The following is a 27,692-nucleotide window of genomic DNA, read 5'->3' as shown; positions in this document are numbered from 1 at the left end:
AATCTCAGGATGTTTTCTGTTAAGAAGAAAGTAGATTTTTACATAATTGCTGTAAACCTGAAAAATAGCTGCTCAACTACTCTCTAACCAGTGAGAGGTTTTTAACTACCACTATTGCTCTTATCCCACTGACTTTTACTGGATGATTCCTCAAATGACATAAAGTGAAAAAATAACTTTTATCATTCATTCCCTAGAAGACACTCCACCGCTGAGCAACCAACTCCCTTCTCTAAGAAAGCATTTAAGAATCTCATTTTTTCTTAGCTTCAAGTGATCCTTCTTCATTTCTCTGTAATATTCTTCCATCATCCAATTTTCAGACACAAGCCAGGATTCACCTTTGCCTCTTCAGATCCCTTTTTCTTCTCAGTTATCAAGAGGTTAAAATAAGTTATCTTTGAAAAAATATTATTATTCTAATTTATAAAGCACCTAAGCCTTAAAGGCTTTACAAAATGGAAAGAAACAAAAGATCATTAAACTTCAGGCAAGAGGAATTTAGGTAAGAATGTAACAGGTAAATACTAGGTTAGGAAAGATACTAGGTTAATTGTAGAGGTGGCTATTAGAAATGTAAAAATGATCATCAATAAAATTAAGTTCTTTTTTCTTCATGTGGTACCTCATTTGAATTCTGCTACAACCTAGATGTGCATTTTGCTGCTTATCTTCTGTCATGAGGGACAATGAAACAGTTATATAAAGGTTATAAATACTGTATATGCAAGTCATGGGTGACTTCATTATTCCTATTAAGTTAGCTGACAGCTTGTTTGTGATGACCTTTAAAATCTCATCAAACTGTGGTGAGAGCAAAATACTTCATGTTTTCTGGTTTCAGCAATGCTACTGTCATAGAATTCAGTTTTACATGTATAATTCAGTAAGTAATGTACTTCAAAGAAAGTACAGTAAATGTAGATTTACACTACATTTCCTTCTATCATATATTTCAATTTGGCTTCTTTCTAAGTGGTAACTTTAAAAATGTTACTAAAGTAATGAAACAAAAATTTTTGAGCCATTAATGCTAAGGCATATCAATTACAGTGAAAAGAAAAATGTTCATTTATTTCATTTATAATTTCATATGAATTAAGTTCTTAGAACCTGCCTGCCATTCCAAAAGAATAAAATATCTATACAATGGGTTTTGTCAACATGTGAGGTCAGGTTAAGAACAAACATCTACATTAATTAAAAGCCAAATTACCAAAAGAAAATTAGGAAACAATTACCCCAATGTCTCAGGACTGTGGGGTTTTGGATCCTACCTCTGAGGTCATTCTTTCTGTCTCTTGCTAATTCAACTTCCATCTTCTCTTTTTACAACCCCAGGAAAGTCTCTAAGTTTTTCTAGACTCGTTTTGTCACTATAAAAATGAGAGGGTTGAGCTATATAACCTTTATATCAATGATCTTATTATCTTATGAATCAGTCCTCTGTCATATGGACATGGACTGTCTTCTATACCCATCAGTATTCGGCATACAGTAGGAGCCTGAAAATATTTGTTAATGATGATAATTCTACCATCTAAGTACAAGAATCAAGGACAATTACTTCCCTCTGGATAATCTCAACTTAAAAAAAAAAAAAAAAATCATATACAATTAGTTTTTTTGTCCCTTTGCATATTTTGCATAAAAGCAACATCAACACCACCATAGCTACCCACTAAAATAGTTGCTATCAGAGGAACAAACTATGTAAAACAAAGAGCTAAATTTTCACTTTTATTGGCATAATCACATTTTGTCTGCAAAAGTATGCTTTTACGTCAAAAATACATCATAAGTATATAAAATATATGATTTGAATTAATAAATACATTGTCTGGAATAATGGTATCAAACTCAGAAATAGATCCCTTGAAGCCACATATCTAGACTTAGAAAGTTATAAATTAAAATTATTCATGTTGTATTATATTTTTTATCATTTTGTTAAAGATTGCCCAATTACAGTTTAATCTAGTTCCTTAAACTAGTTCATTGTTCACCTACTTAGAGAACTCAGGAGTTTTACACAGGCAAATTTGTGCCGAAGTTTGAAACTCTTATCTAGATTACAATTCATGTCCCAGAATTATTTTTTAATTACTTTATGAAAATTGAAGGAACTGTGCTCAACTTTAAAATAGGAAAAATGTGATAGCCTGGAATTCACACTTTCCACATCTTTGTCTTTCAGAATCCCAATCTTCTTTCTCAGTTTTCATCCCTTCTGTAAAGTCTTACCTGAGTTCTTCAGCATTAGAATTCACTCTCCCTTTCAAATTGCCTGTTATTAGGTGTATATTAAATTCATAGAAAAGATTTCTCACTTCTAATACAGTGCATCTTATTTAATAGACACTTAATGTTTTGGTAAATTGAAAAGGAATGCAAAGTGAACTGTATTTTTTGAAATTTCATCAGAACCTGCTGTAAGATTACATATGTAATGAATCACTTGAACACGAATGTTCAGAAATACATGTACAATATAGATAATGGCTACTCTAAAGATGGCCACCTCAGGACAAAAAGACATCTGGTTCAAAAATAACATGTGACAAGAGAAAAAAATTCCTTCACAGCATATCCCTGAGAGTCATACATCTTTTCAAATAAAGCAAATCAACGGAGAGCAAACCTAGTCCTCACTCAGATGGTGTACTTCTAACTTTTGATACTGTGGTATTCTCATGATTTTTCCAATGAATTAAAGTCAAGAAGGAGAAGTGATACAAGAGAAAGAATTCAGTTTCCTCCTTAAAAGGAAAGTATGTAGAAGTCTTATATCTCTAGTTTATTGTAACTTGCTAATGCTTATTTAAAATAAAATGATAAGAGAATTCCATTAAGAGAAGAGCCATTATGAGAAACATCAAATATTTCTTTAAAACCCTTCAATAATTTCAAAAATTATTATATTTAAAAAGTATGGCATATATGTATGTTAAGTTACATGCTATAGTCCTTTCAAATAAAGCATTTTTAGTACCACAACTAATATCAAAATCTTCCCATTTCACTCCTTCCTTATTAACTTAAAATAGGCAAAATATGTTGAAAAACTTCAAATTTAGGTTTATAAATTCTTACTTTTAAATGAAGCATAAATGTATCTCTATATAAGTGATGTCACTAGTCAAAAAAAGCTAATAACACACAAGGAATTTTACATTTAACTAAGGAAGTTCAAGTCAGCAAGAATTAAAGTGATTAAATTTACATCCTATTGAATTTAAGAGGAAGAACAAGTAGATATCAAGATATAAAATAATGTTTAGTGTGTCTTTTCATCACCAATGATGATACTGGTCCACAGATGATAAAATTCTTAATGATGTCCCATCTTTAACATCTGTCCTAACAGCATTTATTTGAATACAACAATAACCTAGTTTTGATGTCAATTACATATAGTATTTAATGATACATTAGAAATATAAAATACTTGAATTATTAATTTTTATAAATATATGCTACTGACATAAATCTCCTGTGGCAAAAGGAACCACACCACTGGTTACTTAAACCAAAGTCTAGGTCAAAAATGAATAAGTGTTCACTGACCGTTACAGATTTTAGAGTCATTCCATGGTAGGTACCCATTGTATCAATTTTGAAGCCTTCCGTTTCTGTAGAGAAAAAGGATTTCAAGTTAAATCTTCTGCACTTCACAGACAAGTTCTACTCTATTATAATTGATATGTCACATGGCCAATGAATGGTAACACAATATTAAGTGTATTTTTTATTTTACACATTGGTTAAAATGTTTCACCAATATTAAAACAACAAAAACTCCAATATCTTACAAAGTTTCCTCTAGGTATATATATTTGTATACATATGTTTAAGCATGTGTGTAATTAAGTTTTAAAATATACAGGAGTCAAGAACTTATACAAATTTGTACCCAAAGTACCTAGAATTTGAGCTAGAGTTGACCTGAACTCTATTTATTTTAAACTTCCAATTACATATGAACATGTTTGAGTCTCCTTAATATGATTCCTAATGGTAAAAGATAATACTATTCCACAAGCAAATAACATTTAATAGTTTTAATGTTTTAATAGTTCTGTATTAATTCCAATCAATTCCTTAACCTGATAGTGATAGTAATCTCCAATCTAAACTTGCACATATTTTTTCCATTTGTTTCACACTATCTTGACTCCATATACTTGACTATACTTCAGTCAAACTGAATTATATACTTTTCATCAAACTTACTCCATCACTTTCCCCCTTGTATGCCTTCGCTCCCAATTTTTTCCTATGATTAGTATGAATTCCTCAGCATTCTCCTTTATCTCCATTTGTTAAATTCAAATTCATCTATCCAACAAAAAAACATCTAAAATACTATTAGGTCAAACAAGATAAAATACATAAAGTGAATGATGAACTTTAATGTGCTATAGAAATGTTGGCTGTTATTATTACCATCTAAATAAGGTCTTTCTTAATTCCGTGTAGAAGTTATTACAATCTTCCTTGAAATTCCTTCAGAATTTTGGAGAACCTCTCCATTTGTTATATACTAGTTCTTATTATATTAATTTTGTTTACATGTTATCTCCCCTATTCTACTATAGGTATAATGGCAGGAGACTTTATTCAACTTAACCATAATAATTTACATATATCTGATAGTTATCATTTGGTGAAATGTGATTAAATGTATGTGTATGTAATATGTATTTACTAACATTACTGGAGTTACCCTTAAATACTGATATGAAAATAAACATAGTTAAAAAAAAAAAAAAGTAGCCTCAAAAGCATTCAGACCAAGAAGTGGTGTCAGTGAATCAAGAATATATGTAAAAAGCAAGAAGGAAAAAGAGCAAACAGAAAGAGGAAATTAGGCAGGCTGCAATCAAGACTGAAGTAAGAAGACTAATATCCAAAACATATATGAAAGATACAACAAAAAACACAAATCCATTCCCCAGCATTTATGGTAAAAGGATACAGACAAGTAGTTGCAAAAGAAAAGCAAAATATCAAAAGTTATATAGAAAATGCTCAAAATCTCTTCATGATCATTAGTTTGGTCAAGATGACAAAAAAGGAAAGTAACACCTGTTGTTGAATCTGAAGGAGGGCAGCAAAGCTAGCTAAGGCAATACTGATTAAGGGGTCAAATGGTCTAATTATTTTTCAATGAAATTTGGAATTATACCCAAAAGTTATTAAACTCTGAATGTGGTCTAAACCAGAAATACCATTACCATACATAATTCCCAAAGAGGTCAAATATAGGAGGATTTCCATAGATATAAAAATATTTACAGCAGCACTTTTTGCTGAGGCAAAGAAATGTTGATGGAAAAGAAATGAGGATGAAACAAACATCAAAATATACACAGAAAAGGCCACAGACAGGAAGACAACTTTTGTTACAAGTGGTAAATTTAATATTATCTTTAAATTTATTTCATTTTAACTTATAGAATAAACATTTCCATAATATAATAAAAAAGATTATTGTACATGAAACTGCAAAATCTATTGTGTACAACTTGCTATTCCTTTTAAATATATAATAAAGTTAGTATGTAAATGTCTTTTTTTTCCTTTTTTTTCCTTTGAGTATAGAAATGTTCATGATTTTTGATGTTTGTTAAATTCATAATAGAAAAACCTTCCCCCCCCCCCCAAAGAAGAGGCTAACATTCATTTGGTGTCAGTTCTAACCCTCTCTGCCAGCCCAATGCCAGGCAGGTTTCTAAGTAAATAAACCCTCCAAAGAGGATGAAGCATTCTACCTAGCAGCAAAGGAAAGGGGCCTGCAAGTGGTGATGGAAAAGTACCCTCCCAAATGGCAGAAAACAACAAAGGTATTAAAAGAGAAAATCAAAATAAATGTCCAGCACAAAATAAAAAAAATTAACAGAAAGTATTCTATGACCTGAAAGAATGTTGAAAGTCTCAAAAAGAATACAAAACTCTCATATGAAATAAACTGAAATGGGGTCTAATTAAAGACAGAATGTCATGAGTTCTCCAGAAAGCATATGTGGTAAGATTACTATCTTAACCTCCCCAAAGGTTAAGCTAGTTTTTCCTTTGAAAGTATTGAAGCTATCCCTGAGATTTGACTGGTTCAGGAAACTAAAGATTCAGGTTACAAATAACAATATGTATGACACTATATGCTAGGCACTGTGCTAAGCACCTCACAAAACTATCTTGTTTGATCCTCAAAACAATGGTAGAAGGGAGATACTGTGATCATATTCATCTTACAGATGAAGACACGGAGGCAAACAGATTAAATGATTTGTCAAGGGTTACACAGTTAGAAAGGGTCTAAGGCCACATTTGTACTCAGGTCTTTCTAACTAACTCCCAACCCAGCACTATTCACTGCACCATCTGGTTACCCTTGTCCCCATAAAGTACAAAATAGCAAGAGAGACAATTCAGAGACAGGTGAAATTAATTGAGCCGAATCAACTTGAACAACGTGCTCTTAATGGATATATTTGTTAAATACTGTGCTACTTCTATTGCTTCTTAATTAACTTTTGAATAATCTATAAGTCCACAAGAGTATGGTTCAACCTAAAATAATATGGAACACTAGACACTTCAGAATGGTCCAACAGAGAAATCCCTAAAAAATGAAAAAATAAGCTACTGAAGAGAAAAAGTTGGCATAACAGAAGGAAGAAATGTTAAAGGAATATAAAACTTCTCACAAGCTAAAGAAACAAAGTTTGAAGACAGGATAATCTAGGGTAACTTAATTACCAGATCTTTTAAAAGAACATGTCAGATATCTCTTATCTGATAAGGACATTATATTCAAATTATAAAAATAATTCAAACAAATGTATAAAATTAAAAAACATTGGGGTCAGCTAGGTGGCGTGGTGGATAGAGCACCAGCCCTGAATTCGGAAGGACCTGAGTTCAAAACTTAACACTTCCTAGCTGTGTGACCCTGGGCAAGTCACCTAACCCCAGCTTCAGGGGGAAAAAAAAAAAAAACAAAAAACATTTCCCAAGAGGTAAGTGGTTAAATGTTACAAACAAACAAAAAATAGCCAATTGTTAATAATATAAAATCTTTTTCAATAGAAATAACTCTTAGTCCAGCAAATTGGATATTAAGTGGCAGAACAATGATTCAATCAGAGATGTGATCATTTCACAAGAAAAATATCTAAGCAAAGTCAAGTGGTAAACAGCCTAAAAGCTGCAAAAGAACCTTGGGAATGTTATTCTAAAAAGAAGACGTCCAACACAACAGGTAGCTTCTCCTCAATGGTAGTTTTTGGGGAAAGTTATACAGAATCAAATGAGAAGGCCTGAATAGATTGTGTTCTGAACCAATGGAGATAATATCCATATTGATATGATGAAATAAATACAGTGAAATATACAAAAAAAGGGACCATTTTAGGATGGCCTACTACCTGTCAGAATTTTACTCCAAAACATACTTCAAATATAATTGTTTTACACTAGTAGAAAATGTTTATCTTTTGTTCTTTCAAAACATATTCTTATTAAGATAATTGTCCAAAAATTATTTTGCTATATCTGACATAATGGGGAAAGTACTGAGGAAGCCAGGTACTAATCTAAATTCTACTGACAACTTGAATAGTCAAAAAATTGGACTAGATGAGGAATTGACCCACAACTAACACTGTCTACAAAGATAAGGTCGAAATGGGTTCATGACCTAAACATAAAGAATGATATTATAAACAAATTAGAAGAACATAGGATAGTTTACCTTTCAGATCTGCAGAGGAAGAATGAATATGTGACCAAAGAAGAACTAGAGATCATTACTGATCACAAAATAATTTTGATTATATTCAGTTAAAAAGTTTTTGTACAAACAAAACTAATGCAGACAAGATTAGAAGGGAAGCAATAAACTGGGAAAACATTTTTATATTTAAAGGTTCTGATAAAAGCCTCATTTCTAAAATATATAGAGAATTAACTCAAATTTATAAGAATTCAAGCCATTCTCCAATTGATAAATGGGTCAAAGGATATGAAAAGGATTTTCAGATGAAGAAATTGAAACTATTTTTAGTCAAAGGAAAAGGTACTCCAAATCATTACCGATCAGAAAAATGCAAATTAAGACAGCTCTGAAATACCACTAAACACCTGTCAGACTGGCTAAGATGACAGGAAAAGCTAATGATGAATGTTGGAGGGAATGTGTGAAAACTGGGACACTAATACAGTGTTGGTGGAACTATGAACAGTTCCAAACATTCTGGAGAACAATTTGGAACTATGCTCAGTTATCAAATTGTGCATATCCTTTGATCCAGGCAGTGTTTCTACTGGGCTTATATCCCAAAGTGATCTTAGTGGAGGGAAAGGGACCCATGTGTGCAAAAATGTTTGTGGCAGCCCTTTATGTAGTGGCCAGAAACTTGAATTTCTAGTCCATCAATGAAGAATGGCTGAATAAATTATGGTATATGAATGTTATGGAATATTATTGTTCTGTAAGAAATTACCAACAGGATGATTTCAAAAATGCCTTCAGAGACTTACATGAACTGATACTAAATGAAATGAGCAGAAGCAGGAGATCATTATAAATGGCAACAAGTCTATAAGATGATCAATTCTGATGGACATGGCTCTCTTCAACAATGAGATGATTCAAACCAGTTTCAACTGTTCAGTGTTGAAGAAAGCGATATACATCCAGAGAGGCCTGTGGAAACTGAGTGTGGACTACAACATAGCATTTTTCACTCTGTTGATGATTGCTTGCATTTTGTTTATCTTCTCAGATTTTTTTCTTTCTATATCCGATTTTTCTTGTGCAGCAAGATAACTGTATAAATATGTATACATATATTGGATTTAACATACATTTTAATATATTTAAGACATATTGGACTAAGGGAGGTGGTGAGGGGAAGGAGGGAAAAATTTGGAACAGAAAGTTTTGCAAGGGTCAATGTTGAAAAATTATCCATAAAGATGTTTTGTAAATAAAAAATAGATAAAAAACAAATTTTAAAAATTGGACTTGATGGCCTTAGAAGTTCCATCTAGCTCTAGATCTAATCTTAAGGCAAATCCTTCAGGAAATTGAAGACCAAAGAGATTAAGCATTTTAACAGGTCACAGATTCTTTGCATATGAAAGCACAGACCGAACTGATAGCACACTAGACAGAGTTCTAGGCTTGGAGTCATAAAAATTTAGCTTGCTGTAATTGCCACCAATAACATTTACTACCTATGTGACCATGTGAAACCCCTGTGTTGGGACCCTGTCTTCCCAGAATCAGGCAGAGTCAGGATAATCAAAAGTCTTTATTCTTGGTCTTTTGCAGTTGCAGTCAGGGGATTAGATCTATCAATCTCCACACCTCCTTCCTCTCTCTCTACCACCAGGAGAATCCCTCAATTTCCTCCTCCTACTCCACCCACTCATGTCACTTCCCCTTATTTGTCCACACCCACCAATCCAGCCAGCACCAAATAGTTGGGGAGGGTCATCCTTCAAACATATTAATAGAGAATTATCCAATTGGCAATTAGTCCAAGTACATTTGCTCAGTTCTAACACTTTACACCTAGGTACCTCATTTAACTATGTAGTAATTTTTACTTAAGTTCTAAATAAATTTTCAGTAGCATAAATTACTAAACTAGTTATTCCCTTCAGTAACAAAAATCACACATCCTTTACTTAAGAGGCAGACAGCTGGTGTGGTTAGAAAAAGTGCTAGATCTGCACATTACCTTGTGAGTCATAAAAGCAACAGTTTTTAAAAGACCATGTCTAGCTCTCCATTTCTTAAGAAAATGCTTGTTATAGCAATACTGATTATTCCAAATTATTCATGGAAATAGGAATTTTTCTTCATTGTAATTGACTATTCTGATATCCATACATTTTATTTCATAACTGGGAAAATTACAGAGCAATTAAGTTTACACTTAGAAAGAACCTAAACCAAAAAAGTTGTCTGGTCCTATCATCTCATTAAGAGACAAAAAAGAACACACAGACAATAAGCAAATGTCAACTTCTTTCCTCTGATTCCAAATTTACTTTACAATCAACTTTCCACTAAGATATTGATAATGTACGATTAAAGTTATTACCAACAATCAAGATGTGTGCAGCAATGATATGGAAAAGTACAAGTTGGACACTGACCTTCTTTTCCTTTGAATCTTTCCTGGTCATATCTGTTGTAGGCAGCTGGAATAGGAGGCTTATTCCGCAATGTAGGATCCTTGAAAGAAAAGTACAATTGGACATATTGTTCAAAGCAAGGAACATCACATAGCAAAAAGAACAGTATTTCTCTTATCAGAATTTAAATATTAACTTGAAGGTTTTCCTTTTATATAACTATGAACAACAACAACAACAACAACAATAATATTTGTTCCCAAAGATTGGGTTTAAAAGCATTCTCAAAACTGCTGAAAATTACTACTACCTGTCCAAATTTGGACCAAGAATCCAATAAATAGTAGAAGGGGGGGAAAAAAACCAACCCACAAATATGTCAAATGTACTTTACTAAAGTAATATAATAAGAATGCTTGCAACATAAATAACTAGAAAAAAGAATGTTTACATAGTCTTTAATTATGCTTTTTAACTTAATAATGAGACATATGAGAAAACTGCTTTTTTTTATACTAAAATAACTTAATTGATACTTTTCTTTGTATCCCAAATCCTTAGCTTGGCTCATAAATGCTAGTTGACTGACTTAGTTACAAAAGGAGAAAGATAATAATTCTTAAATTTTTTTCAACAAACCATACAAATGCAAGGAATCATCATATAATAAACAATATTAACATCCTTTCAACTTTCAAATAAATTCCATACTGCATTCATTCAATAATTCTTTTCCTGGGGGATGTAGGAAAAGTGGGACACTGATATTTTGTTGGTGGAATTGTGAGTACATCCAGCCATTCTGGAGAGTGATTTGGAACTATGTTCAAAAAGTTATCAAACTGTATTTACCCTTTGATCTAGCAGTGTTACTCCTGGGATTATATCCCAAAGAGATTTTAAAGAAGGGAAAGGGACCTGTATATTCAAGAATGTTTGTGGCAGCCCTCTTTGTAGTGGCCAGAAACTGGAAACGAGGTGGATGCCCATCAATTGGAGAATGGCTGAATAAATTGTGCTATATGAATATTATGGAATATTATTGTTCTGTAAGAAATGACCAGCAAGATGATTTCAGAAAGGCGTGGAGTGACTTACATAAACTGATTGCTGAATGAAATGAGCAGGACCAGGGGATCATTATATACTTCAACAACAATACTATATGATGATCAATTCTGGTGGACGTAGCCCTCCTCAATAATGAGATGAACCAAATCAGTTCCAATAGAACAGTAATGAATTGAATCAGCTATACCCAACAAAAGAACTCTGGGAGATGAGTATGAATCACTACATAGAATTCCCAATCCCTCTATTTTTGTACCCCTGCATTTTTTATTTACTTCACAGGCTAATTGTACAGTATTTCAAAGTCTGATACTTTTTGTACAGCAAAATAACTGTATGTATTTAACCTGCTATCTGGGGGAGGGGGTGAGAGGAAGGAGGAGAAAAGTTGGGACAAAAGGTTTGCAACTGGCAAAGCTGAAAAATTACCCATGCATATATCTTGTAAATAAAAAGCTATTAAAAAAAAAAACTTTATGAATCAAGGAAAACTTAAAAAAGAAAATAAATAAATAAATAAATAAACTTTAGAATGTTCTGTACTTTCAAATGGCCTTTGAAGAACCAAGAGTTTATTTATGTAACTGTATTGTCTTTTTAAAGCATTGAAGTAATGTGTTATCATAATTCCTAGGATAATTCTACATTATTTAGCCATTCTTTTATTCAATTTCCAATGGATAATTGTAGCTTTCTTCTCCAATAGTCTTCTAAGTGTTTAGTACAAAGTAGTTTTGTGCAAATCTGACATCATTTCACATTTTTATCTTGAGAATGCATGCCGGTTTTTGTCAAATATGGCCTGTCTTAAAAATTATATCTTACCTTGTACTTATGAAACTTAATAACCTCAAAGCAACTTACTTTAATGAATGGGAAACATTTCTCCTGAGTCATATCTTTTCTTTAGCTCATAATTAAACTTGCTAAGATTTACAACAATATGGTGTTTCATTAACATTCTTTACTATTAATTTATTATTCTCACCGACTTTTAGCAGTTTACATTTTAAACTTATATCCAATAATTTTAAATCAAAATTAGATTGAAATAAAGAAAACTTTTGCAGAGAAGTGTTTTTTACTTGTAGAGAAAGTTAACTTTTCTGATTGTAATAAAATACATTATTCCAACTGCCTAACTTTGAGCTACATTTGTTACATTATTATATAATTATAGGTATTTAATAAATGTTAAAAATATTTTTTAAAAAAACAATTCTTTTCCTGGTGATTTCATTAGGCAAATTAAAGTCTGCAATATCAAGTATTTTAGTAATTTGCATTACAAAACTCTGGATAAATTATTTCTTGTTCAAAATCACATATATCCTGCTCAAAAACAGAATTAAATGAAAATGTTTAACCTGTAAAAGGATTATTACCAGATTAAGAGAGCATAAAATAATTTTATAAGATTTTTTAAGAATAAAATTGTTTTAATTACAATCCTTTCAAGAATATTTGAGAAATATTTCTAAGACTGCTTCTAAGAGGTAGCTGATACATCTAATTGAAATACCTAGATATTTTCTGTGAAATTAAATCATATGCCACATTTGGAATTATATACATTTAAATATATAACTGTTACTCTACTCAAAAACACTAATAACTTTTATGTTCCAGTGTCTTGTAACCACTGGGACAAATAAAATGTTCTTAGCCAACTCAGCCACTCCATATGTAAGTTAATTTACAGTAAACATTAATTTTCCAAATTAATTCTAATGTCTACAAAAATTACACAAATTCAGTGTCTTGATTAAAGTTTTACTTTTAAATATTACTGCTACTAAAAGTATAAAAGAAATATTTTTCTCTTGGTTATTACAAACAATGTTACAATATAAATTTTCACTATCCAAGATAAAACTGATTTAAAACCAAAGCAGTTGATAGACTGACCATTTTAATTAATATTTAGTACTTTTCAAAACATATCTTTTAACTAAAATGATACCATTAAGGCAATAAGCACAGAAAGAGTCTTACCACGGGTGCTGTATTAGGTGCAGGTCTCTGCTCAGGTGCACGTCCTTCTTCTCTGGCTTTTACAGATTGAAGAATTGCGAAAATATTCTTGGCAAAATTCTAAAATTTAAGTAGACTTTTTATTAATCTCATTAAAACAAACAAGATTTCAAAGAGCTATACATTAAAATATTCTCTTTAAGCCTAAAATATTTAATTCAACTTTCTTCCTTAGTACAGTACAACAGAATTTCAGGGCAGTAATTTGTAACTTCAGAATTCAGTTTATAACTACTGATATAGGAATACAAGAAGTTATATTTTCAATCTACTAAAATCATTACTTTCTCTCACAACCAAATATTTAAAGATTAAAGTTGCTTTTTAAAGCTCAAGATCTATAAACCTATTAAATCTTATATCAAATTATGAATTAGCTCAATTTCTTATTCAGAAATGTTGCAACATGATAAAATGAGATTTATTTTTCTTGGCTACTCCTCCCCTCCCTTCTACCCTCACCCCCCCCCAGCAGCCATGGTTAATGTAGAAATATGTTACATATGATTTCATATGTATAATGGGCATTTCTTGTTTTCTCAATGCATAAGGGAGGGGTAGAAAAAGAGAGAATTTGGAACTTAAAAGAAAAATTTAAATTAATAATAATGCTACAGAGATTTTATTATTAAAAAAAAGAAAATGATTTTCTTCAGCTATGAAACCTTCCACTTTATGGTGAGGGAGTGAGAATCCCTAGCACATGTGACCATGGGCGTCTGGTCATTTCTTTTCCTAGAGTTCTTTGTGGAAAGGTTAACCTTACTGTGTCTCACTCTTACAATCTTTGCCTCCACTTTTTCCATGTTTATCTTATTTTTGTTCAACCGCTTGGTGATTTCAATGAGACATCTGTCTCTAACTAGTGATCTCTTATATAGCATCTTACAGTAGCTTTTGTGTGAGTCTGGTCTTAGATGAATCATGGGCTTAAATAAACTTTCAGCTACCCCCAATTTTAGAAAGGGCAAAAATGTAAGAAATGATAATAACCAATTGCAGTTTCTCCTCTTCTAAATTCTTTATTTTACAAAGTCCAGTTGTTTGAAGGCCATTAATGATGAACTTGCATTAACTCTCCTCATCTAGGTTAGATCCCACCCAACCTTAATGTGGAATTTAATCTGAATTGGGAAAGCTTGGATAGAGACAGATCCTTTTATCTAGATAAGACAAAGTTCTGGGTGGTCTGAGTAGAAATAATTTCTTGGTTCAGGGATGACAAGATGTCATTAGCAGCCCCTTATTGCTGTGGAGGGCATATAAACAATAAGCCTGCCCCCACAATTCTCTTTAGTCTTAAGAGAAATAGCCAAATGGCCATGATTAAATTACCTGGAAGGTATGTCTCCCAAACCTTTTTAAAAGTCATATCCAGGGGCAGCTAGGTGGTGGAGTATCTAGAGCACCAACCCTGAAGTCAGAGGGACCTGAGTTCAAATCTGGTCTCAGGCATTGAACACTTAAATTTTATTTAAACACAAATAAAAATAAAGATCGAATCCAGTGGAAGCTGCTAGCTAGCTCAGTGGACAGAGCACTGGGTCTGGAGGCAGGAAGACAGGGGTTTTCATATATGTGCTCAGACATTTACTAGTTGTGTAACCCTAACAATTATTTCTTGTCTGTAAACTGAGGGCATCTTAAATATAAGAAAAATTATACTGTCCTAATATGAAGGACAGACTGGGTATAAAGTGAGAGTAGAGAAAAGAAGGCGTACTAGGAACTATTATAATAGTAATGAGGGCCTGTATTCCTGACAAGTAAAAGGAGAAATGCAAAAAGAATTGTGGAGATGAATAAGCAGAAATTATTACAGACTAATAAATGGAGAGATTAGAGTCAAAGTTGTATAGCCAGAAGAGATAGACTGTGGGTGAAAATCCTGGCTCTATTTTTTATATGTGTAACCTCGGGTATATTACTAAACAAGTCAGAAAGAAGACAAAGAATTAATAAAGAAAATAGAGATGCAGGAAGAGAATGTGTTGTATCTAATCCTTAACTCTGTATTCTTTCTCATTCCACATATTCATATCAGGAACCAAATCTTGTCATCAAAATCCTTCTCTTTGACATCTCTCATGGGCAGTTTCTTTTCTCTCCATTTACATTGCCACTATACTACTTCAGGTCCTCATTACTTCTTACTTCAATATAGCTTTGACTTGGTCTCTCTGTCTCAAATCTATTCCAAATTCAACCCATGCTGCTCAACCTAATTAAACACTAACAAAATGACTTTGGGCAATTCACTTATGCTCACTAAACCTTAGTTGTCTCACAGATCTGCTATGAAGTTCAAATGAAATCATAAATTGTTTTATTAACTTTAAGGATGAAGAAGAAAAGAGATGGTAATAATAACCTTTTGGATACAAAGTATTCCTTCAGTTATTTTAGTAGATAGCTTTACTTTTGTTAATGCTGATGTTGCAGAGCACTTAAAACATTATAAATCACTGAACGCCAGGGCAATCCATATAAACATGGGATCAGAGGCATACAATAACTCTACTTTTATTTTGACTTGTGGGCAAGTCATATTTATCCTACAAAACTGTTCATTATTGGTAATTATTGGAGCACATATAAATAATTAACAAAGATTCTACTGTGATTTGAATAACATTCTTCCAACTCAACTGTGGTATCCATTTGGAAGTGAAATTATTTCCTGACAGCAATCCCAAGGGCTAACCAGTATCCCCAAAAAGCTGAGAGCTGTGATCTGTTAAAACTTCAATTCATATCCCTTAACTAAAGTAATTTTCTTCAGGAAGCAGAAGAGTAATTTCAATTAAAAATTTTAGTGCAATAATATTAATTTTTTTTTTAAATCATTTGTGGTATAGCTATGTAATTCTTCCTCCCCCATCACAAAGATGCTGCTAGCTAGCACTCTGGCTCCTAAAAACCAACTGTTGAAATGGATCAGTCAAAAACTTCTGAAAAACAAATTAGGCTCAAAAGAATTTATAAGTATACTACGAAGAAGAAATTGAGACCCAGAGATTATGACTTACCTACAAACTCCTAGCAAATACTTGATACACAAAGGAAGAAAATAAAATTAAGTAACCTCTAAGGTCTTTGAAGGAAAAGAACAATAATTCTGTATTTCTCACTCTAAAGATCCAACAACATCTACCATAATGCCTTATTAACAAGAGATATTTAATAAATGTTGATTCTTCAATTCAATTCAACAATCACAGGTTCAAAACTTGGGATTTCATAAATCCTCATTGTCCCTTCAGCAGCCAAATCTTACAATTTCCACCGCCAAAAGTAGGATATATTGAAATATTTTTCAATTTATATACCCCCTATATTTCCACCAAGGTCTCATTACCTTTCACTTAAACTACTGCAAATTTTTTCTTTCTAATTGATCTTCCTGTCCCAGATCTCTCACCACACCAATCCAGTCTATAAACCAGTCAGTCAATAAACACTTATTAGATGCTTAGTATATGTCAAGTACTATATTAAACTATCCTCTACAATGCTATCCCCAAGTGCAGATCTGATGTCACTTTCTTACTCAATAAACTCTAATTGCTCCTAGGACAAAAGAGTCTTTGGCTCTTAAACACAACCTATCTTTGCAAAAGATAAATAAATAGGCAGATAGATGGATGGATATCGATATATCTCCCCCATTCCCAAATGCTGTGGAACATTCAAACTGCCCTTCAAACTGATTCCTGGCATATGGCTCTACAACTTTAGTCTCTATACGTTTGTACTGGTCATCATTCATGCCTAAAATAATTCTTCTCCACACCTCTGCTTCAGACTTCCTTTCTTTGTCCAAGACACATCTTCAAATGCTTTGTGAAGCCCTACCTAATCCTACCACAACTGCTAGTATGCCCTAATATGTACTCTGTGTGTACTTATCATATAAGTACTTTAAAAAGATTAATTGTATGTCTATACACACATGTACACATCATTCTTGTCTTTCTCTTTAGAATGTAAACTCCTTATGAATAGGAATTATATCATTCTTTTTATTTGTGTCTTCCAACAAGAAGTACAGTGCCTGGAATATTGTTGAAGTTTATTAATAAATGTTCACTAATTGATGGAGTACTGACTATAAAATAAAATCTTCACACATAGAAGTTATGTTATAAAAATAATGTAACTTAAATATCTATACATTTGTCCAAGAGATTCTACAACTAAGCATATGAAGAAAGAAAATCAATGACAAAAATTTTTAAATCTCCCACACACTTTTGTAGCAGCAAAAACTTGAAAAAAAGTTCATGCGCTTTGATTGGAGGCAGATTAAGCAAGCTGTGGTCTGTGAATAAAGTGGAATTATCATCATACATAAGAAATGATAAAGGTGATAAAGAGAAGCACAGGAAGACACATGAACTTATGCCAAGTGAAGTAAGCAAAACCTGAAAAATAATATATATAATGACTACTAGAACATAAATGAAAATGAAAAGTGAACCCTAGAAAAAAAATTTTAAATGTTTACAATTTTTTATTATTGGAAAAAATATAAAATTTGTTTTTAAAAAGAAGGGGGTAGCTAGCTAGGTGTTGCAGTAGGTAGAGCACCAGCCCTAAAGTCAGGGAGACCTGAGTTCAAATTTGGCCCCAGACATTTAACACTTCCTAGCTGTGTCACTCTGGGCAAATCACTTGACTCCAACTGCCTAAGCAAAAAAAAGAAAGAAAAAATTAAGAAAGGAAAAGGAACAGTACAATAAAACAATTTCTGGAGCACAATAAAATTAGACTGTGTTTTAAAAAATAATCTTTGATGGTTATTAGAAAAAAAATAAATTAGAATTCATTCATCTGTATGAGCAGAAGTGAATCAAGTATCTAAATGTCTCCTAAATATAAAGAGTAAAGTAGAAGCAGTTCTTTCCTTCAATTTGAACAATAATCAAACAACAATGAAGGGGACTGAGTATTTCTCTAAGTAACCCTAAAAACATGGAAAAGGAAAGACCATCAAATTATAGTTAACAAAACCAGTAATAATTGTTAGACCTCAGGTCCACTTTTCAACAGAAACACAATAAAGGAACAGTTGTCAGTCTTTACAGGATTTTCTTTTCTTCAACTTTTGGGACTCCCATCTTTTTTGGGAAATGACAGACTGGCAGACAAAAAGATACTTATTTAGACAGTAATCCAGGCAGGAGATCAAGAATAAAGAAAAAAATCTAACCATTACCATTAGAGATGCAAGAATTTCATTTTTTTTTTAAATTAGGGATTTGACATCATTTTACATGAATTATGTTAAATAAATTAGTTTATAAGCTCTTCAAGAGTAGGGAATTGTCTTGCCTGTCTTTGATTTCCTGGCACTTAATATAGTTCTTACAATGCAGTAATTTATAAGAAAATCTACACTAAAAGGCCATTACAAGTAACACTTTGAATACTTATTATAAAAAAGACAAAACTATTTATTTTGAATGTTAAGAAAAAGTGAAAAAAAGCACCAAAAAAGTGATTTAGTCACATCTCTTAAAATAAGACATGTACTTCCTATCCTTTGCTCCTAAAAAATCTAAAAATTATGGCACCCATATAAGAGGCCTATCTGAAACCACGGTGTCTTATCTACCAATTTTAATACCACTAAACTAAATTATTATATTCTGGATCATCACTCAAAATATTTATACTTATGATTTTTAAACAATGACTAATAGTTACAGTAGAAAGCCAACAGTTGAAGGAAGGGAAAACTATGGTTAAAAAAAGGGAAGAGGGCAACAAAATTATTTTCAATTTAGTCTACTAGACAAGGCTGAAATTCATTAAATTATCTGAAGTACAAGAATAATGAAATCATGATACAATTCTGCCACCTACAGCTCAAAGAAAATCATTCATCTTGTGATTCCCGGTTTGAAGTGCTAATTAAGTCTGAAAAATAAGAGAATTTAACAAGATCTGTTATTCTCATTCACTACTTGAATATCACTGCTTCCAAAAGATTTAACAGCCAAGTTTTGCCTCACTGAAACTCAAGAGCAAATGATTTTCAACATCAGTTTAAGTGCACAAAATGCAACTCTGAAATACTCGTTTTGTCACAAAAGTAAACAGCATTTAGTGTCAGCACATCACCCTTCAGTACCAATGATGGGGAAAAAAATAAAATAAGTAAAATAAAATAAAGTGTTCTCAGATCACTTAAATAACTATAGAACTCTGAAATATATGCTCTATATTCCCTACCTTCAATTTAACTTTAAACTCATAAAAGATATTTTATGTCTAAAAGGATATAAAGAGCTTCAGGAATAAACCAGGCTAGAAAGAGAAATTTTCTACATAAAAGAGTTTCTGAAGATTACATCTTATCCATTACTCAGATATAAATTTTATAGGCTAACTGTTGGTCACTTAATGAAGTTAAGTAGATAAATACTAAATTTGATTGGAACTGTTAAAGTGATTTTTCAAGGACACTTAAGGTGATAGCAAAAAAAGGATTTGAACCCAGAGATTTCTGACTCTAAGCCCAATACTCTATCTAGTAGGTCTTACTTTAGCTAGTTAAAAAAGAGGAGTTAATTTGGAAAGGGGGAAATTCTGTACAACTGCCTCAAAACTGGTGATGACAGTAAGAGAATAAACTAGCCAGATAAATAAGTGATTTAAAACTCTTATCATAAGAAAAAAAGAGTGCCCAAAGATACAAAAGACCCTTGGAGTAATTTTTTTCTATGAAATGGCATTGAATAAGTGAAAAACATTCATTAAAAGCTGGCACTAGAGATACAAATATAAGATAGTCAGTTCCTGCTCTAAAAAACCTCACATTCTCAGATCCTTATTAAAGGAAGATGTTCAACTAAGAAAAAACAACTTACAAGTTCAACAAAACAGTTCTATACATTTGAAATTTTAAAATGTTATAATCCTCAGCATAGAAAACAGCATGATACTGTGAATAAAGTAAGCATCAGGAGAATTGAGTCTTGGTTCCACCTACTGTTTCACTGAGTAAACATGGGCACTTTTGAAACCCTCTAAATCCTAATTTTCTCATCAGTGAAAAAAGGAAATTATGGACCAAATTATCTCAAAATGCCCTAATCAGCTAATCTCATAATTTTAACTGGCATCTCTTTAATTCATGCCCTTCCTAGAAGGGCATTACCAAATGATTAGTAATTGGGATTATCAAAAGAGCTTCCTCAGTGGCTCTCAAACCTGTGAGTTCTACTTCTTTATCTATGTCTAATATTGCTAGCAAATAAATTTTATGTGCATATTTGATGTCTTTATAATAAAAAAAAAAATCTGCTATATTCGATTAGCTTCTATTTGATATTCATTCCATATGCCTTCTTCAGGTTTTTAATTTTTTTTAATCAAAAAATTGATAGATATCAACAAACAAATATTTTCTGCACAATAATAGAAAAAGAAAACTGCCTAAAAAATTGTGAATCTCAATTTATGTACCCTTTCAAGTTTTTTTTAAAGGACATTTAAAATTTAATGTGAAAATTCTAACATAGCCTAGGTCTCTTCCTCTCATTCTGAATTTCCTTTTATTTGCCGTTTTCTGTTCATTTTTTTTTTGCCTTTTTTTTAATTAATTTTATAATTATAACATTTTCCCCCTTCTTCCCTCCCCCCCCCGCCCCTAGATGGCAGGCATTCCCATACATATTAAATATGTTATAGTATATCCTAGGTACAATATATATGTGCAGAACCAAATTTTTTTTATTGTTGTTATTGCAAAGGAAGAATTGGATTCGGAAGGTAAAAAATTAACCTGGGGAGAAAAACAAAAATTTCTAACAGTTTACACTCATTTCCCAGTGTTCCTTCTCTGGGTTTAGCTGATTCTGTCCATCATTGATCAATTGGAATTAGATTAGCTCTTCTCTATGTTGAAGATATCCACTTCCATCAGAATACATCCTTATATAGTATTGTTGTTGAAGTGTATAATGAGCCCCTAGTTCTGCTCATTTCACTCAGCATTGTTCATTTTTTTTTTAGAAGTTTAATGACTGTTTTTCACTATCATAATTTCCCTTTGTTGTGACACAATGCTCCCTTAGTAAAGATGCTCTCTTGAAAAACATATGTATGCACACTAAGTCCAGAATGGCTGTTTTAAAAGATGTATTATTCAACACCTTAAATCCATTACCTTTCTGACAAAAATGGTGACAAATATGATTCACAATCCTTCCATTTAAGTAGTGACTGGTTATTGCATTCCTAAGTCTTTCATTTTATTTTACAATGTTGTAGATACATTATTCTTCAGGTTAGCTATTAATTCATACCTGTCTTCCAAGGTTTTTCCAAATCCATCCTATGAAACATTTCTTATCGCCCATATCATTACATTCATATACTATAATTTGCTGAGCCAATCCCAAAATGATGGTACCTCCTGTTACCAATCCTTTGCTACAGCTAAAAGTGCTATTATAAATATTTTTTATACAAGATTCTTCTTCCCTCGTTCTAAAATCTCTTTGGAATATAAGCCTCATTGCAGTATTCAACTAATCAATAAATATTTATTAAGTACTTAGTATGTGCTGGGAACTATGCTAATGCTGGAGATACAAAATGAGGCAAAAAAACAAGTTCCTACCCTCAACGAAAAATCTAATGGAGAACAACACCATGCAAACAAATAAATAAAAAACACTTATAAACTGGAAAATTAAGAAATTGAAATAGAGAAGATACTATAACTCAAAGAGGTAAGACTTCCTGTACAAGATGTAATTTTAGTTGTGATTTGAAAGAAGCTACTGAAGTCAGTAGGCAGAAAAGTCAGAAGGCATGAGGGACAGCTAGAGAAATACTGAAATCTAAGATATGAAGTGTTTTGTTCAAGGAAAAACGAGATCAGTACTGGATTGAAGAGTATGTATGCAGCAGGGGGGAAGATATTTAAAGGAGAAAAAAATGAGAACTAGTTCAGAATGTCTGGAAGTCACTTAGAAATGCAAAATTAAAAACAGGACACAACAGGTGGATTTGAAAATCATCAAGCACAGAGATTACAAATTAAATCTATGGGAGCTGCTGAAATCACTAAATAACAGTAAAGAGAAGAGGGCCCAGGATAATACCCAGTGGGACACCTATAGTTTGGGAAAACATGACCCCAGGAAAGACTAAGATGGAACAGGTTGATAAGTAGAGTAAGAACTAAGAGAGAGATGGCATTTCCTACACCCAGAAAATATAATAACTCTACACTAACAAATACTGCCTTAGGGATGGGAAAGGGAAGAGGAAAAATTTGGAACTTGAAATTTTATTTTAAAATGGAAACTGTTTTTACTTGTAGTTGGAAAACACAAAATACTATTAAAAAATTTTTAAAGAAAATTTTAAAAATTATTCCTATAAGCTCAGGAGTATTGAACTTTTTTCTGCCAAAGGCAGAAAACATCATTCACAGGCCACACAAAATTATCAATTTATACAACTCAAGCAGTGAGGGGCTGCTGTAGCCAGCTTTCAGATCATCATCACCTGCAGTTGCCTTAGCAAATTATTTGGTGGGTTGGATATTTCCCACTACTGTTAAATAAATTGGTCTTTTATTCCTCTAGATGAATTACATCACAATTTTTGTTCTAGTTCTATAAAGTAATCTTTTGATAACTTGATTGTAAGGATGATAATGATCATCATCATCATCTGTGTAGTATTTTAAAGTTTGCAGGGGCAGCTAGGTGGCGCAGTGGATAGAGTACCAGCCCTGAATTCAGGAGGACTTGAGTCTCAGACACTTAACACTTCCCTAGCTGTGTGACCCTGAGCAAGTCACTTAACCGCAGCCTCAGGAAAAAAAAAAAAAAAAAGAAGAAGAAGAAGAAGTAGTAGTTTGCAAACTGTTTCCCAATTATCTAATTTTTTTTAATCTTCACAACAAACCATGGAGGGAAGTACCATTATTTTTCTCATTCTGTAAATGAGAAAGCTGAGGCAAAGAGAGGTAGGCTTGCCTAAAGTCACACAGCAATAACAGTCTAAATCTAAATTTTATTTCAGACTTTCCCGACTCCAAATGACGATACTGCCATTTTCATCATAGCCTAAACAGTGAGCAATTAAAATTTTCTCCAATGATTTACATCCGTTTTTATTTATGTAGACTGTGTTCTATAGTCATAGTCACACAGAACATGTGTACGCCTGTGTCTTTTTGCAGATAGCTCTAAAATAATACTTTCTATAGTTATTTTAAATGGAATTTTGCTCTTCCTGCTGGATCACTAATATGAAGAAATACTATTGAGTTTCTAAGAGTATATTTTATATTTTTTAACAGTGCTGAAGTTCTTAGTTGTTTCAATTAATTTTTAGTTGACTATGGTTCTATAAGTGACCCACTATCTACAAAAATTTTATTTCTTCTTGACCTACATTTACTTCCTTCCTCTACTTATTTTTTTGGTACATTTGGCCTTTCTAACAGTATATCAAATAGCAATAGTATTAACAGATATCTTTATTGAAATGGCTTCTTTTTTATCTCTACTACATGTAGGGTTGTTTTTAGTTTTGTGTAGATACTATTTATTAAGATCCAATTTGTAACAATATTTTCTATTTTTTAAAAAACAGTAATAAGAGTTTTATCTTCTTAGAAATATTTTCTGCATAATTTCATATAATCCCATAATTTGTTGTACTTGTTGTTATGCCTGATTAGTTTATAATTTTCCCAACCTCTGAACAAACCCTACATTAACTATCCTTAAGACTGGGTAGGTCAAAAAAAATTCTAGAAACAAAAGTTTTATTAAAGGTAAAGATAACAATAACACAATGTATCACATAATAGTCCAGAGGAGAATGCCTATTTCTAAACATTTTTATCCATGAAATGGGAGGGAAGCCAGATCAATGAATAGGATGCAAATTAAAATGCTACAAAATCACAAAAAAAAAACAAAAAAAAAAACACCTAACTAGAAATCCTGATAACAAAATTGAAGAGGGAGAGTGAGGGTGGGTAGAGTAAGGGCAGGGGAGGAGAAAAGATAAAACCAGAAGTTAGCTTTTAGGAAAAAAATTAAATAGGTAAACCAAAGTTAATTTGACTTTTTAAATAAAACACCAAACATGATAAAGGTGTATATTAAATAAAAAGAAATAAAAATTATTTTGCCCCCCCCCCAAAAAGGACAACCAAAATGAAATTAACATTTATAAAACCATCAAATTCCCAGATTAATGGAACAAAAAGAACAGGATTTTTAAAAACCCAATTCTGGAAATAGAAAATGAATAAGCCATAAGTTAATTTCCAAAGGAAAACAAACAAACAAATAAACAAACAAACGAAACAAAACAACCCTGTTGGGATCCCATGATCAGCAGGACTTATGTATAAATTAATTCTGTCCAACATTAAAGAAAAATTAATTCCATTATCATAAAAGCTGTTTTAAAAATAGTCCAAAAATTTAATTTGTAATATAAATAGTCTTGATCTTAAATCAGAAAAAAAACAGAGAAAGGAAATTATAGAATAATATGTTTTAATGAATATCGAGGTGAAAAAAGTTAAATAAAATACTAGCAAATTAGGTGAATAAGGGATAATCTACTCTCAGATCTGTGGTAAAGGAAGGAATTTATGGTCAAAGAAGAACTAGATAATATTATGAATTGCAAAATTGATAATTGTGATTATATTAAATTTAAAGGGTTTTGTACAAATAAAACCAATGTGCAAACAAGATTAGAAATAAAAGTAAAAAACTGGGGAAAAAAATTTATATCCAAGGTTTTAAATAAATGTCTCATTTCTAAATTATAGAGAATTGACTCAAATTTATTAGAACACAAACCATTTTCCAAATGATAAATGGTCAAAGGATATGAACAGACAATTTTCAGACAAAGAAAATAAAACCATTTCTAGTCATATGAAAAAAATGTTCTAAGTCACCACTGATCAGAGAAATGCAAATTAAGACAACTCTGAGCTACCACACTATAGACCTTTCAGAGTGACTAAGATGACAGATAATAATAAATGTTGAAGCAGATGTCGTTAAACTGGACTACTATACATTGTTGGTGGATTTGTGAACTGATTCAACAATTCTGGAGAGCAATTTGGAACTATGCTCAAAGGGCTATTAAACTGTGCATACTTTGCTGAAGGTTAGGGATAGATACATATACAAAGAGAGACAAAAAAATAGTCCTTGTCCTCAAGTATTATACACTATGATAGAGGAAATAAGTCAAAACCTACATATATAAAAGTTATATACTTGTTAAATAATCTAAAATGAAAAGGTATGAACAGCTAGGAAAACAGAAAAACCTCCTATATGGAAAGTGGAGTTGGGACAGAGCCTTTAAAATAGCCTGGGAAACCAAAAGTGAAGGAAAGGAAAGAGCGTTCAATGCAACATCAATGCAAAAGCATGAAAACAGAACACAAACTCTCATATTTCAAAAACTGTTAAGTACATTATTGTAATTAGAACACAGAGTGCATGGGATAAAAAATAAAAGGTAGGAAAAATAGGCACACATCATTTGGAAGCCTGAGCCCAGCCACATATAACAGGAAATAGAACAGAGTAGTACCAAGATTAGTACTATGGCAATACATTTAAGTCACATCAGCAGAAAGAACCAGAATATCACTTAGGAAACAAAACAACTAAGATCTTGCTGGAGAAGCCTTCTAGTACAGCAATAAAAAATACTTATCAGACCAGTGTAGGGTTCACTGTGTGCAAAGAGACAGGGCAGGGGACAAGTTGAGTCATCAATTCTTGCATCAGAAAACTGATTCAAACCTACGAATTTCTACAGAAGGTAGGGTCCAGTCTTGTTTGCCACATCTAAGAAAAAGCAAAGCCTACCTACACCATCCAAAGATGCTAGAGATAAGAATAAATAGGAAAAGATATGCCCAGAGAAAAAATATGGATTAAGACTAGCCCAAGAGGCCAATCCAGAAAGGTAATCCCATAAAATATCCATGTAGAGAACCAGAAGAAAATGTCCTGACTACAAGAGTACCTGGAAAAATTAAGTAAAAAATACAAAACGTAAATGTACAAACTCTAAGAGTGAAATAAAATGATGGAGGGAGAATGGCATGGAGAATTAAAAGCTTAGAGGATATGGTCATTCTTACCTATGAAAGATTGCTCTGGCTGGGAAAGTAGCTTGTTCACTTCCTCAAGTGAACCCCGTTACAACCCAGGTAGAGAAGTAAGGAATAGTGGCAATGGAGGAAGGGGACAAGATTAGATGTGCTGTTTGGCAAGGTATGAAGCAAAAGGGATTGGCATCTAGAGATGAAGCCAGGGACATTTTCTTATAAGTCATCTGGGGCAAAGATTATGGTCAATGAAAGGTGACTACTCTGATATGATAGAGAGTAGATAGCTTTGAGGTCCAGGATGGGGAGTTGGGAGATGGGTAGAGGCCAGGGGAAAGGATTCCCTTTTAAAGTAGGAATATATAAAGAGAAAATATAAAGAAAGGAAAAAAAGAGACTTAATTTACCAAAGATCTAGGAAGAGAACTCAGACCTTGAGCATAAACTCAATTATCTTTCTATTAATAATATAAATAAATATGGCCTCTGGATCTGCTAAACAAGTCCAGATATCTATAAATAAATATTGCAAGACAAAAATGAACCAACATCTGAGGAGAAATTCCATTAGACTCCCAACCAAGCATGAAACTAAGAACAGGATATTCCCAAATGACTTAAGAGAAATAAGATTTATTCAATCCATTCTCCAATTGATAAATGGTCAAAGGATATGAAAAATTTTCAGATGATGAAATTGAAACTATTTCCACTCATATGAAAGAGCAAATCACTATTGATAAGAAAAATCTGAAATACCATTTTACAACTGTCAGATTGGCGAAGATGACAGGAAAAAATAATGATGAATGTTGGAGGGGATGTGGGAAAACTGGGACATTGATGCATTGTTGGTGGAGTTGTGAACGAATCCAACCATTCTGGAGCGCAATCTGGAATTATGCCCAAAAAGTCATCAAACTGTGCATACCATTTGATCCAGCAGTACTATTACTGGGCTTATATCCCAAGAAAATACTAAAGAAGGAAAAGGGACCTGTATGTACCAAAATGTTTATGGCAGCCCTTTTTGTAGTGGCTAGAAACTGGAAAATGAAGAATTTTCCTGTGCAACAAGAGAACTGTTTGGTTCTGCACACATATATTGTATCGAGGATATACTATAACATATTTAACATGCATAAGACTGCTTGCCATCTAGGGGACGGGGGGGGGGGGGGAGAAGGAGGGAAGGGAAAAATCGGAACAGAAGTGAGTGCAAGAGATAATGTTGTAAAAAATTACCCATGAATATGTACTCTCAATAAAAAGTTATAATAAAAAGAAAAGAAAAGAA

The 27,692-nt window shown here is 32.3% G+C and overlaps 1 protein-coding gene across 1 annotated transcript in view; it reads right to left on the bottom strand.

Moving 5' to 3' along the window:
• CDC73 (cell division cycle 73) overlaps positions 1-27,692 on the bottom strand; it is a 127,196-nt gene that overhangs the window by 73,166 nt on the left and 26,338 nt on the right. The window contains exons 8-10 of the mRNA XM_074308652.1: positions 13,219-13,317; positions 10,174-10,252; positions 3,568-3,632 (exon numbers count right to left, since the gene is read on the bottom strand). Of these exons, the coding sequence (XP_074164753.1) occupies positions 3,568-3,632; positions 10,174-10,252; positions 13,219-13,317 (243 nt within the window). The remainder of the gene's footprint in view (positions 1-3,567; positions 3,633-10,173; positions 10,253-13,218; positions 13,318-27,692) is intronic.

This window comes from Sminthopsis crassicaudata, chromosome 4, assembly GCF_048593235.1.
Source record: "Sminthopsis crassicaudata isolate SCR6 chromosome 4, ASM4859323v1, whole genome shotgun sequence".
Lineage (NCBI taxonomy): Eukaryota > Metazoa > Chordata > Mammalia > Dasyuromorphia > Dasyuridae > Sminthopsis > Sminthopsis crassicaudata.
This window is presented reverse-complemented; position numbering and strand designations above follow the sequence as displayed.